The sequence below is a fragment of the Arvicanthis niloticus genome, chromosome 1, assembly GCF_011762505.2.
Source record: "Arvicanthis niloticus isolate mArvNil1 chromosome 1, mArvNil1.pat.X, whole genome shotgun sequence".
In the NCBI taxonomy this organism is placed as follows: domain Eukaryota; kingdom Metazoa; phylum Chordata; class Mammalia; order Rodentia; family Muridae; genus Arvicanthis; species Arvicanthis niloticus.
Window position 1 is genome coordinate 5527322 of NC_047658.1, and position 15231 is coordinate 5542552.

Below are 15231 nucleotides of genomic sequence, written 5' to 3' on the forward strand. Positions count from 1 at the left end.
GTCCTTGGACTTACTAAACTAAGGAACAAAACATCTTGCCCCTGGCATTCCATGGCCAGTTGGAGGCATTCCTCCTAGTGCAAAAAAGAAAAGTCTAAGAGAAGAAGGTTCACACAGCAGGATAGTATAGAAAAGTCTACACTTTATTACGATTCCCTATAAACAGACGCCACAAAGACCATGAAGCTGAGGGACAGGTGGGAAAGTTGAACTATGAAGAAAGGAGATAGCCCTGCCTAGGATTTTGCTGCATGAAATCAATATACCCCTGCACAGATGAGAGATTACATAACTCCACACCTACCAAGCAATTTGTCCCCTGATGGCATAATACTGGGATAACTTGACTCCCACGGGGTTCAGATTTCAGTATAAGCTGATCTAGAAGCTATTTAGGCAAGCTCTAGATTTCAGAGCACAAGTCCTCAATTTAGCACCATGGCACTGGGAGGGGCCTTCAGCATCTTTATGGCTCTCTGTTTGTCTTGCCTGTTCATCCTGATTGCTTGGAAGCGGACCAGTAAGGGAGGAAAGCTGCCCCCAGGCCCCACACCAATACCGTTTTTGGGGAACCTGTTACAAGTCCGAATTGATGCCACATTTCAGTCCTTCCTGAAGGTTAGTGTGTCAATTTCTTCTTATGGTGATGAAGGCCACAAATGGTACAGCTGATGTCACACAGAAACTCATGATTTCTAAACACAGATTCAGAAACAAACTTTAGGAAACATAAGATTCTGAAATTACAGAATCTTAAAAGCGAGGGGGGGAAGAATCTTAGAAACGTTGAGTGCAGTAGAAAAATCCTCCTTTTCTAGGGACTCTAGCTCATGATCTAAGGATTTGGGGGAACCTCATTACTTTAAGCACAACTTTCATATTCAATTTGTCTTAGAATGTTAAGATGCTAGAAACCGAGCATTTCAAAGAGAGTGGCTGTAGATCTCGGAGTTCAGCTAGTCCAGCCCCATTATTTCATAAACAAAACTAAGATGTACAAAATCAGGGATATTTGCTGTCCAAGGTCACAGGAGTCATTCTGATGTTTTTTTCCCCAGTAGCCCTTCCAAGCTCAGGACCATCCTCTAGTCTACCTTTTTCATTCTCCTAGAACCTCTGCCCTCTACAATGCCCTGACATGGCTCTGCCATGCTCCAATTTATCCCTTCCTTCACTCCCAGCTCCAGAAAAAATATGGCTCTGTGTTCACCGTATACTTTGGTCCAAGGCCAGTGGTTATCTTATGTGGACATGAGGCAGTGAAGGAGGCCCTGGTGGACCAGGCAGATGACTTCAGTGGCCGTGGTGAAATGCCAACACTAGAGAAGAACTTCCAAGGTTATGGTAAGTAGCAGCAATACCAACAGAAATGATTGCCATGGACTCACTGTGTTTAAGGGTCTCTGATAAGTGACTCATGAGAATTGCCTACACTGACTCCATTGAGAAGGGTATGACTTCTCTGCTAATTTTAGAAGTGCAAATGCTGATGTGAGAAAAGTTAGATAGTATCACACAGTATGTTTGAGGGCTGCTTTGTTTTTTAACTCCAGAAATTGGACTCTATACTGCCTGTAGTGCTATTTTTATGCTTACTTTTAATGAATTACTATGTCATATAATTTATGTAGCCCCCCTAAAACTTTCACAACCAAGCTTAGTTCTTATCTGCCTATATGTATATGCATATCTACCACAGGAATATGTTCCTATCTGTCCATATCCATATGCATATCTACCACAGGAATGTGTTCCTATCTGCCCATATCCATATGCATATATAACACAAACAATTCTTGTCTAATCTTGCCTGCATTCATCAAATATAGGAAGACTTACCTCTCTCTTTTCATCTATCTATTTATCTATCTATCATCAATCATCTATCATCTGTCTTTATATTGATACACACTTTCTCAATTCTACCCATTTGCCCATAAATTCACCAAAATATATTCATTATCCTTTGTATGCAAACATCCTATTATTCATATCTTTCAGTGTTCTATTTATCAATGATTCCACCCATAGTTCAATTCATACAGTGAATCATTCACACACTTATTAATCTTTCCATCCAGACACTCCTCTATCCATCCATCTATCCATTCATCTACCTTTTCTTTCAGCCACTATCTGTTCATCTTAATCCCTCTTCTAACACTCTATTCAGCCATTAATTCTTTCAACCTCATAGACAGACAGACAGACAGACAGACAGACAGACAGACAGACGACAGACATTTACCCACCCATTTACCACATTGAACATCATTCCAGCCCAGAGCACTGGCTGCTCATCCAGGGGACCTATGTTTGATTGCCAGCACTCATATAGGGCTCACAACAGTCTATAGCTCCAGTTTCAGGGGGTCTGATGCCCTCATGTAGCCTCCATCATCTCATTCTTCATTTTGCTTATCAACATATTCTAAAATGATCTTATTAAATTTCCAAGCAGTTCACCAATCCTTCCATCAGGTGATTTCTACTATTGTCTTCGTGAAAGATTACTCTTTTTGTATAGGTGCATTGATACACAGCTGTGAGCTTCTGTGTCCACACATATATATGTTTTATAAAATCCAACCAATACCCAGAAAATGGAATTAGTCTTTCTATTGAAGGGATAGTCTATATGGCATTCTATCCTTACCTCATGCACTCTAGGCATTAAACATGAAAATAAGTCAATCACAACTTGCCATCCTGTAAGAAAACTTTTTTGCTGTCCCTGATTATTCCTAACCTTATTCCCTATTCCTTCAGTCTGGAATATTTTGGAAAGAATCTTGATTTCCCACTGAGTCTTGAAGTTCGAGCTTTCATACTCTTGTCTACCACAGACTTGAGTGCAGAAAGGGGAGAGGGAACAGGAGCCTGACCACCGACCTCCCTGCAGGTTTAGCTCTGTCCAATGGAGAACGATGGAAGATTCTACGGCTGTTTTCCCTGACTGTCCTTCGAAACTTTGGGATGGGGAAGCGGAGCATTGAGGAGCGGATCCAGGAGGAAGCTGGCTACCTACTGGAGGAACTCCATAAGGTCAAAGGTATGGAGATCACATTGGGTGACTGGGTTTTTACAGAGAGCTCAGTTATTGGGAGGCTGACCTTGGTGGGAGAAAGACCTGAAATAGGAAAGGATGAGAGCCATTAAGAGTTCATAGAGATTTCCAGTGAGGTTCCATGCTAAAAATAAACTGAAGGATTCTGAGAGATAGCTTGGCCAAAATGCTCATCAGCAGATTTCAGGGTCTGTAACTCATGAAACCATACATAATTCTAGTGTGGTGGGTGAGCTTGTGTCTTTTCCTACAGAAAGGATCAAATGTTGCTATGTTATATATGCTTTATTGAAATGAAGAAAACAACATAGAACTCTCCATCTTCACCATTTTTAAGGGTAGGTAGAATTCATTGAGCTGGGGAAGTGGCCCAGCTCTTTAAAGTACTGGCTATTCATCCAGAAGATCTGAGTTTGATTCCTAGCACCCACATGAGACTCACAACCATCTATAATTCATTTCAGGAGATGCAATCCCTCCACAGGTACCAGGCATGCATATGGTGCAAAGACATACATGCAATACAAAGACATACATGCAGGCAAAACATCTACACACATATAAACATTCAATTAAATCAAAATTTTAAAAGGAGTATGGTTTGTCAGTGGTAGACACATTCAGTCTCTGTGAAACAAATGCTTAGAAATTTTTCATCTTAAAGGTCACACATCTCTGGTGTGTGTGTGTGTGTGTGTGTGAGAGAGAGAGAGAGAGAGAGAGAGAGAGAGAGAGGAGAGAGAGAGTTAAATCTCTCTCTCACACACACACACACCATACATACTCATTCTCTCTCTCTCTCTCTCTCTCTCTCACACACACACACACCATACATGCTCATTCTCTCTCTCTCACACACACACACATACACACACACACACACCATACATACTCATATTCATACCACACACACTCATACACATACACACATTTTCTTCAGGAAACTAATCTCTTAAATATTATACTATGTTAATATTTGAAAATTATAATATATTTATATTATATTCTTTCCCCTCCCAACTCTTCCCAGATCATTCTCACTTCCATAGTCATCCAGCTTCATCTTCTTTCTTTCAAAATAAAACAGCAAAAATAAAACACTCCTAACTGTAAAGTTATTTGTAATTGAGACCTGATGGAAAAGGGAAACAAGTTTTCTCCAATGTAGTGTCAATGGATATATCAACCACACTCCAGAGAAGCCCCGTTACCCAAGAGTAGTGGTGAACACAAAACAGACTCGGGGTTTGTTGTTTATCTGGGATTTTGTTTTATTACAGTTTTTAAAGGTGTCTAGTTCCCAGTGTAAAATAAGCTATGGAGACAATAAAAGTCAAAAGAGAAAAGACAAAAGTTGAGAAATACAGAAACAAGTAGATAAGAGACACAGCATATACCTCTTTAAACCCGTGTCTGGACTCTGTAGACAAATAAGAAATCCACTCACAGCTTTGAATGGCCCTATACCTCCAGAAGCAATCTGCTATGGTGTACATCAAGAATGCATACGCATGGTTCTGGAAAAATTGACTCCACACCATTTACTTGATCAGCATCTTATTTTACAGAGACCTAGTGAATTTTTTTTCTTCATATATACTTATGATTGATGTGTGCATTAGTGTATGGATGTTCACGTGTATGAGTGCACATGTATGGACATGTACTTGCACATGTGTTTGGAGGCCAGGGTTCTTCCTTAATCAGATGTCTTCTGTACTCCTTCTCGTGTCTTTTTACTGATTTGCTCATGAATTATTGATATACCTAGAGCTCGTCAATACCATAAATCTAGCTAGTCAGCTTTTCCCGGAAGACTTCTGTCTCCACCCTGCAGGTGCTAAATCACAAACAGGTTGTTACATTTTTAAAGAAGTCCATCCACCTTCTTACTTGGGTGCTCAGGATTCTAACTCTAATCTAAAAAGTTATGAGGCAAATGATTTGTCTTCTCCCCAGCCCCTGGAAGGATTTTTTAAATAAACTAAATGGATTTTTTTTAGTAGACATTGGTTGAATTCAGGTTTCTTTTTTTAATTTTGTTATTACTATTTCATGGGTACAGATGTTTTGTTTGCACATATGCCTGTGCACCATATGCATGCCTGATGTTCCAGAAGCCAGAGGATTCTTCATATTGGAGTTACAGATGGTTCCAAGCTATTGTGTGGGTGCTGGGGATTAAAACCTGGGTCCTTTGCAAGAGCAGCCAGTGCTCTTACTCACAAAGCAGTCTCTCTAGCCACTCAGGAGGTTTTTTCCCCCAAGATGTGTCCTCTGTTACTTTCCATCCACCACACATTTAGGTAACAGTGACAAACATCACGTTGAACTTCTCTACTATTTCTTGAGTGCTTATTCCAGACTGGAAGCCGTGCCAGGCATTTTACGCGTAATCATCATATTGAACGCTCACGAGTCAATTGGGAGATTTCCAAACCAGGTTGCAGTTTGGAAAACCTAGACTCAGATATGATAATGAGGCACTCATGCATCCCCATAGGCAGCAGTCTCGGAGCTCTGTGCCAACACCGTGTAATTGCTTGCCCTACCTCACTCATGAAGACGGTCTCCAACATAATCGGTTTCCACCCCTAGGAGCTCCCATAAATCCCACCTTCTACCTGAGCCGCACTGTGTCCAACGTCATCTGTTCTGTCGTCTTCGGAAAACGCTTCGACTATGAGGACCAGCGTTTCCAGAGCCTCATGAAGATGATCAATGAGAGCTTTGTGGAGATGAGCATGCCCTGGGCACAGGTGCTTACTAGTTACTAGGCAACTCCCTGCCCACCCTTCATTCTCAAAGCAAGTACATTCCCATACTTTACTTAACCCTCCTCCCTTCATCCCTTGGAGGCACTTAAAATTTGTCCAAGTATTCAAGAAGCAAACAGTAATACCCAAATCTCAGGCCCAACAGTACACTATTTAGTGAGATAGGGTGTCTTTGTGTAGCTCAGGCTGGTCTTAAACTGCTGATCCCTCCTCTTCAGACTCCTCTGTCCTGGAATTAAGAGTGTTCCCTAGATCCAGCCAGACTTTGAGGCCAGCTCAATGACATTAGAACTCTGCCCAGCTGGTCTCTGATGCCCATAACTGACACATGCCCCTTTTGCCTCTGCCCCGCAGTTATATGATATGTACTGGGGAGTGTTGCAGTATTTTCCAGGAAGGCACAACCACCTCTACAACTTGATAGAAGAGCTTAAGGACTTCATTGCATCCAGAGTCAAGATCAATGAAGCATCTTTTGACCCCTCAAACCCTAGGGACTTTATCGACTGCTTTCTCATCAAGATGTACCAGGTACCTCTTACACCAGTCTTTCTGTCTTCTAAAACCTTCATTCTTGCCATATCAAATCCATCTGAAACTGTGTGGGGAAAACAAGAGAAAGTATTGTTTCATGTAATTTACTTTGGTCTCTAGATAAAATATAGAAACTATAGAAATACAAGCCTCTTGCACCTTTAAAATAAACTCCCTTAAAATTAATAAAATCATATTTATTTTAGCATGCACTATGTGTTTGTCAGGATTCTCTAGAGCAGTGGTTCTCACCCTTCCTAATGCTGTGACCCTTTAATAGGGTTCTTCATGTTGTGGTGACCCCAACCATAAATTATCTCATTGCTACTTCTTAAGTGTAATTTTGTTACCGTGATGAATTGTGATGTAAATATTTGATATGCAATACCTTTTGGGGTTGTGACCCACAGGTTAAGAACCATTTCTCTAACAATACCAATCAACCAGAGCTCCCAGGGTCTAAACCACCAGCCTGGGAGCACATAGGGAGGGACCCATGACTCCAGCTGTATATGTAGGGGAGAATGGCCTTTTCAGGCATAGGTGGCAGAGAAGATTCTTGGTCCCATGAAGGACGAACACAGAGTGGGGGGTGGAGGGGGGTAGGTGGGGGCACAGCCTCATAGAAGCATGAGGAGGGGGATGGGATAGGAGGTTTCTGGGTGGTGGGGGGAAGTGGGGTAAGGGGATAAAATCTGAAATGTAAATATAATACCCAATAAAAAAAATTTAAAAAATAAAAAGAACCACTGCTCTAAAGGAACAGAATTAACTGTGTGTGTGTGTGTGTGTGTGTGTGTGTGTGTGTGTGCGTGTGCGTGTGCGTGTGTGTGTGTGTGTGTGTGTGCGTGTGCGTGTGTGTGTGTGTGTGTGTGTGTGTGTGTGCGTGTGTGTGTGTGTGTGTGTGTGTGTGTGTGTGTGTGCGCGTGTGTGCGTGTGTGTGTGTGTGTGTGTGTGTGTGCGTGTGTGTGTGTGTGTGTGTGTGTGTGTGTGTGTGTGTGTGCGTGTGTGTGTGTGTGTGTGTGTGTGTGTGTGTGCGCGTGTGTGTGTGTGTGTGTGTGCGTGTGTGTGTGTGTGTGTGTGTAGGATTTATTAGAATGGCTTACAGGCTATGTGTCATTAGGTCTACCAGTGGAAGGCCCAAAAAATCCAAATAATTGTTCAGTCTGTGAGGCTGAATGTCTCATCTGGTCCTCAGTATGTGGAAGAATCCTGAAGAAGTCGGCTCTAATGCCAATGAAGGAAATAGACTTTGTCAGGAAGAGTGAAGCCAAACAGGCAAAGAGAGAGCCAGCTTCCTTCTTCCATGTCCTTTAGAGAGGTTGCCAGCAGGTGTGGCCCAGATTAGAATGAGTCTTCTCACATCAAAGATCCAGATTAGTAGGTCTTCCTAATTTAAAAGATTAAATTAAGAAAATACTCCTCCACAGGTGTACCCAGCCATTTGGTTTTTACTTAGTTCCAGATGTAGCCAAGTTGACAACGAAGAAGAGCGATTACATACTAATTGTATGTTACTGGGCTTCCTTATAAGCAGACAGTATGTGCAGGTCAAAACCAACTCCCTTCGTCTTTGTGACCATGGTCTACTTTCAAGTAGAGGTTTCCTAACCTTCATTTGTGATAGACAACATGCAGTAATTGCCTCTGTGCTTGGCTGGTTTCGAGTAATCTAATTCCTGCAGTTCTATTTATTTTGCTTCAAGGAACTATTTCCTGGTTATTCATGACACCATTGGGTATATGCCATGCTTTTCTAAAATACACTTTGAACCTACAAAGTTTAGCATAAAGATACTTAACATCTTACAGTTTTAAGACCACCTATCTAACAGGCATGTTATTGAAAACCAGAATGTGCCTTCAGAGACTTGAAATTGAGACACTCGGAAGCTCACTCTTTACATCTGAGTTTATACTTCAAAATCACACACGTTTAGTGTCTTTGAGATGTAGCAACACATGTATGTAGTCAGCATGCCCGAGTGTTGACCATTCGAACTCTAGAAAAAATCATTAGAGAACCCAAGTATTTGGCAGTTGAAAGCTGTGTGCTCTAAAGCTTTCCAGGCTTTCATTCTAGATTCTGCTTCCATTTCCCATACTCTTCTTGCCTACCCCAGCACACCAGCTTCTTCTTGTTGTTCCTCTAAAACACCAGACATGCTAGGCACCTTTGCTTACATTGTTTTTTCTGAACTTACTTAACCTGTCTTTTACTCCTTCACAATGCACCCCCTCTACATGGAGGAAAGAGGAAGATAAAGGGTCAAGGGGGTGATTCTGTTAACAATCCCCTTCACTTTCAGGATAAAAGTGACCCACACACAGAATTCAATCTCAAGAACTTGGTTCTCACCACCCTCAACCTCTTCTTTGCTGGCACGGAAACTGTGAGTTCCACGTTACGATATGGATTCTTGCTGCTGATGAAGTACCCCGAGGTAGAGGGTAAGTTTCACTCTGAGCTTCCTTGGAGGGATGGCAATCTTGAAATTGTACAATCCCAAAGCCTTAGCCTCTCTTCCCTCAGTGAACATGGAACCTTCACCTCTCTGATTGGCCCCTGCATTTGTTCTCTATGGCTGTTGAGACTTCTCAGAGTGCCTTCCACTAAAATGATGCCAAGGTTCATTTGCTCTCTCTCTCTCTCTCTCTCTCTCTCTCTCTCTCTCTCTCTCTCTCTCTCTCTGTCTCTCTGCTTTTCCAGTTCCAAGAGCTGCCTGTCTTGAGTTCCTGGGCTCAAGACTATTTCCTGTATCTGCAAAGCAAGAGCAGAGAATCATCACCCCAGCTCTTTGCTTTGGTTACCATGGCTCCTCTCTAACCCTCACCCACCCCCTTCTCTATGATTGAGACTCACGACCGATTTGGATAGTCAAGCTAATCTCCTCATTTCCCAGAAACCTAGTGAGAACTGCCAAGTCCCCTTTGACCTTATGTTGGCCCTATGTACATAACATTGATGGCATAGATTTGAAGGTGGATCTTTTCCCTTCCCATTTCTCTTTAAGATGGGATTTCTGCATAGTCCACGCTGACGTTGGTCCTGGGAGTCTGGGATTACACATGTGCCATCACACCCAGGTGAAGCTATTTGAGGGCTATTACTCAGCTGACTACATTATCCATATCAAACAGGCTTCATGTCTGATAAACTATAATTTGATTTGCTTAGATCAAATCATTAATCATTAATCATTAATCAAGTCATTATTGCTTAAGAAAGCTCTCTAATTTGTCCTTTCTCTATCCTAGACAAGTTCAAAACAAGCCTTTGGTGAATAAAAGCAACATCTGCATATACAGTTCAGATGGAATCAGAATGTTGTCCTGATTGTTGTCCACCGATATTTTATATGATATGATATTTTTAAGTAAAGACCAAATTCCCATATGGTATTCAAGGATCTAGGTTCTGTAGCTCTGCTGTCTGATGAGTGTTCAAGTACCAGTAATGACTGTTGTTAAGTGTAATGAAGCAATCCAAACACAGAATCTCCTCTAAGGCTCACTATTTTTCCTGGCTCTAAGAAACAGAATCCCCATCTCAAGTTTCTTGAAGTAATGGCATCTGCAAAATGCAGAACATGGCTTGCCCTAACCTCTCATCACATACATTCCCTGGCCAGACATGTGACTGGTACCTAGAATCTAGCACATATGAGGCAGAGTAGAGAGACAGAGTGTTTGAAACCTGCACAATCTAGATAGTGAGTCCCAGTCCAACATGGACTACCTAGTGAAACCCTGTTGACAAAGAAACAAGCACATGTTCCTCCTAACCAGAGTACAAACAGAGACAAATCAAGGACAGCAAGCATCAAATTTTCTGTCCCCTTTTCTGGTATATTTTCTGCCATCTTACAGCCAAGATCCATGAGGAGATTAACCAGGTGATCGGAACACATCGTACCCCAAGAGTGGATGACCGGGGCAAAATGCCCTACACTGATGCTGTCATCCATGAGATACAGAGACTGACAGATATTGTGCCCCTGGGTGTCCCCCATAATGTCATACGGGACACTCATTTCCGAGGCTACTTTCTACCCAAGGTGAGATTGTGCCCCATTGTTGTCCTGTCACCCTTTCCTGGCTTCTCTCTCTTCCTGTTTGTGTATCTCCACCCACATTGCCCAACACAGAAATCTAATGGCCTCTGTCTCCTAGGGTACAGATGTGTATCCCCTGATTGGCTCGGTCCTCAAAGATCCCAAATACTTCCGCTACCCAGATGCTTTTTATCCTCAACACTTCCTGGATGAACAGGGACGCTTCAAGAAGAATGATGCCTTTGTGGTTTTTTCTTCTGGTAGGTTATTATGCCTAAATTTCCCACAGATAAGTACTAGAACAGTCTTTCCAAGGTCTATGTTATAAAAATCCTAAAATCCCAAACCCACAAATGTTAGAAACATTCACTTTAATGATTAGAAAAAAAGTAAGAGCAGAAGATTGTTGTCTATGACTGTAATCTCAGTATTCAAACAGCAGTGGTAATAAGATTTCAGGAGAAAGGCCAGCCTGGGCTAACAGTGAGATCCTGACTTTAAAACAATTGAAAATAACAAAAAGATAATAATAAAATGTTAGAGCAACAATATCAAATATTTAGTAAACCTATTCATAGTACATTAAGAGTCAAATTAAAAATATTTCACGTTTTGTCAGCCATATGACCCTTGTTTGAACCACTCGTGTCTGTCATGCACTATGGACAACCATGGCCACTGGTAACTCTTAAGTGAATGGTCCTGTATGTGTGAAAATATAAACACTTATTCAAGGGTGCTGGGACTCATTTAACTCACACAAGATATTCTTTTTCTCTAAATGTGTTCAAACATTCTAAAAGATGAAAGGCATTCATGCTGTACAGACACAAAGCAACACCATAGATTCACCTCACCTTTGTAAGGTGGCCAACGACAGGTCGTGGCATCATGGGAAGCCTGGAGCCTGGGTAAATTATTGCACTGCTCAACCATGAGATAGAGATTAGTCCCCTTCTCACTGTTGAAACAGCTCATGGCAATCAGGAAGGTATCCTTAAGTACAATTCTCAGATTTTTTTTTTTTTTAAATCTCACTAGTATTTGATATCTAAGGCATTTGAAACACCTTTGAAGAATTCAAATGAACAGTTTTGATTTTTTTTTTTCCTGATCTGAGGATGGAATTCACACACTCAGAGCAAATGTTCTCACTGAGACACATACCCCAACCTCTCACTGGTGGGATTCAGTCAACACTCTGCTTTGAGTCACACTCAGCCCTCATGGATCCTTCAGAACCTGTCTATCTGGTTCCAACCCAGGTAGACTGGTCAGCTGCCACCTGCCCAGTCCCTCTAAGTGGCAGGTAGCAGTGGGACCCCAATAAGTCTTAATAATGACCCCACATTGTAGATACAGCTGTGGGCTGAGATGCTGAAGAGTCCGGCCAGGCTGTGTGGGGTGGTTATGGTAGGGACGTGGTACACACCTCCATCTATTGTGTCTACAGGAAAGCGCATCTGTGTTGGAGAGGCCCTGGCCCGAATGGAACTCTTCCTTTACTTCACCTCCATCCTTCAGAGGTTCTCCTTACGTTCTCTGGTGCCTCCTGCTGATATTGACATCGCTCACAAAATCTCAGGCTTTGGCAACATCCCCCCAACTTATGAGCTCTGCTTCATGGCCCGCTGAGTGTCCACTGGGAGGCCAGACAAGAGTCACCTGAGACCCGAGCTTTGCTGGAGTTCACACACACCCCATCTCCCTTCAATCCTCCCTACTTCTCTAAGGAAAGTCTCTCTCACTGTGCTGAGACCACGGGTCAGGAGAGGTGTCTGCAAAAACATGGCTGGATGTATAAAGCAGGGTTCTAGCCACACTCTGGGGGAAAGCCTGAAGATTTAATTAAATTTCCTGAATTTCTCAACCTTGGTCTCAGTGGGCACCAAACTTATATAATCTTTCATCTTTGCCCTGATATTGACCAGAATCTACCCCAAAATTCTTTCCTGTTTGCTTTTATTTCTCTTCCCCAATAAAGAACTCAAAGACTGTTGACTATAGCAAGCTTACAGAGTATCATGTTGACAGTACGCCTGTTGCCAGAAATAGTCACGGGCTGAGGCACCCAAGCTGAGAGCCAGGAAGCAGTATGCACAATAGGCCCAGGGGACAACCAACCCAAAAACTGAGCCTTGAACAGAGCCCTTCTACACCCCCTACATCACAGCCCAGAGTGACATAGACTTTGGTTAGCTATATTAAACTTGGATAATATAATATATTAAAACTGCCCCCACAAACAGAAGGTTATCATAGGCAGAATGTTTTTTAGTTCAGCAGGGAAGGTGGAGAGTCGTTATAGAGGAGACACAGGAGCTTCCATGGGTGCTGACCTGTCTTTCCTTTCTTTAGCTTCCAAGGGTGTCTTCTACCTCCAAGTGAAGTGTAGGACAAAAGTTGAAATGGGCTCTCTAACTACTTGTTACCAATAGCAATTCCCTGTCTCACACAGGGCTCCCCCACTGGTTTGGTTACCCCATGTGGTATCAGGCATCTTAGCTGGTTCAGTGCTCATCCTCACTGTCTTCACTCCTGCTAAACTTGCTCTCCTGATGGCATACCCTGCATCCTGTTTGAAATATACCTCGGTTATTCCCAGATTCTGTGATCCTCTCTCCATAGTTCTGTCGGCTTGTTCGGTGTTGATGAAACTCTCCCTCATATTTTACTAACTCCATCAGTATTTATCAAATGCATAGGGTGTGGCCATCAGTGAATAAAACAAGCAAAATCTCTCCACGGAGGGGCAATGTTTTGATTCGATGGAAACTGCTGCACAATGCCATGTGTGCTTCACTCTGACTGGGAAATTTTTAATTGGCTCTGATCAAATTATGAGCTATAAAGGAAGACTGGAGCACACATAAGAGCTGAGGACTAGCTTAGCGGAGGGCAAAGTATTATGAGAGAATTTTAAAGATGCTTGAAACATAGCAGAAATTAATATTTTTGATGTATATAAAACTAGACAGGCCTTGTATGAACAAAAAAAGATTAGTGAGGCAAAAGATACATACAGAGAGTTTACTGCACTGAAATACAAGCTGAAAAAACAAACACTTTAAAATATTTTTATTTATCTTCAGTAATTTTATGCACACATCTAATGTACTTTAATGATACTACTTCCATTCCTCCCCATTGTTCCCGCTCACTCCGCTCACTCTTTCTGGAATGCTCCATCTTCCCAACCCTTCTAAATTCCCCCTTTCTCATGCCCCTTAAACACACACACACACACACACACTAATAGTGGATTAAGTAGAGTTACCTGCATGCACACGATTTAGAGTTACTTATTGGATAATTTAAAGTGGCCACACCCCTGAGGAAAAATGGGTTCTCCTTTCCTGGTAGCCACTCACTACCCATAGGCCTTCAGCTGGGAGTGGAGACACATATGCCCCTCCCCCATGGGCTCTGGGATGTTGGCAGGCTCCACCTTGTGCAGACAGATAGCATAAACGCTGAGGGTTTGTGAGTGCGCCGGCAGTACCATGTCCAGAAGAAAGCATTACACAGCATTCCCCCCATCATCTGGCTCTTACATTTGTACCATCCCCTCATCCACAGGTTCCATGAGCCTTTGGGAATGGAAGGATATAATTGTCCCTCCAGACACCAGAACTGAACACTCAACAGTCATTTATTCTCAACACTTTTGAGAAATTTCAAATCTCGGCATTAACTTCTAACCATGGCAGAAAAGAACATTTGTCAGACTGAGATTGATGGCAGCACTGAACTATGGGTATAAACACAAACTCAGAAGGCAGTCTGATTCCACTTCCGTTTAGCAAGGCAAACAGGACTTTTCTGGGACCCATAACCTTCTGAACCTTGGGGTTTTAACCAGGTTTACAGTACTAGCTATGAAGTGAGACAAGTTGAATCAAAAAACGGTAGTTACTACCATAACACACATGCCACTGTTGTACCAGCAGGTTCAACCTGCCTGGCAGATCGTTATTGTAACACATGGGGTCCACAGCAGTGAGACACTGGTGACTTCTCTACCCCAGCAGCATGCACACAACATTCTGGCGTGGTGAAAACTACCCAGCAGGAACAAAACACCCACGTTGGCTCCAAATTCATTTTTCTATATATCACAACAAGAGCATGAGGCGTCTTCAGCACAGAGTCTTACTGTCTAGTGCTGATGGACAACTGAGAACAGTGGCAGTATCTATATTGTCTGGGGGCTTCTGGAGTCCCCTTGACCAACAGATGGGAGTGTTCTATGCCCATGATTTCATTTACCAACTAATGGCTCATGGAAACAGCATCCTCCACCCATCCAAGTTACCTTCATTCAAACTTTCTTTTTTCTTTTAAATTGTATCATTTTTAACTTATGGTAATAGTTTCCATATGGCTTGTTCATAACGTCCTAATTTTTGTTGACCCTACCCACCCAACCCCGTCCCCACCCTCCCCAGGTCTTCACCCCACCCTGTTAAAGCCTTTCCATTCCTCGTGTCCATCCGTCTTTCCAATCATGAGTGTTTTATTATTCCCTTCAAGGCCATTTTAACCACCCCCCCTGCCCCCATTGATCTTTTCTTGATTCTAGGCATCTTCCTAACAATCACTCCAACTGAAACACATGAATCTGAACTTTTAAACTGGCTCCTACGTGAGAGAAAATATATGATGCTTGAGTTATTCCACTAAATATAATATATTCTAGTTCCATCCACTTTCCTGAAATGCTGATATTTTTATTTTTCTCCAGCACTGAACAGAAGCCCTTGTGTGTATATACCATATTTTTTTATCTATCCATCAG

At 42.3% G+C, this 15231-nt stretch overlaps 1 protein-coding gene across 1 annotated transcript; it reads left to right on the plus strand.

Annotated features, from left to right (window-relative positions):
- Positions 1–410: 410 nt before the first annotated feature.
- LOC117716099 (cytochrome P450 2G1) lies at positions 411–12439 on the plus strand. The gene is made up of 9 exons (XM_034512980.2): positions 411–618; positions 1182–1344; positions 2903–3052; positions 5666–5826; positions 6199–6375; positions 8688–8829; positions 10249–10436; positions 10552–10693; positions 11887–12439. Exons 1-9 carry the CDS (start codon positions 439–441, stop codon positions 12066–12068), a joined length of 1485 nt encoding a protein of 494 aa, XP_034368871.1. The 5' UTR covers positions 411–438; the 3' UTR covers positions 12069–12439.
- Positions 12440–15231: the final 2792 nt, after the last annotated feature.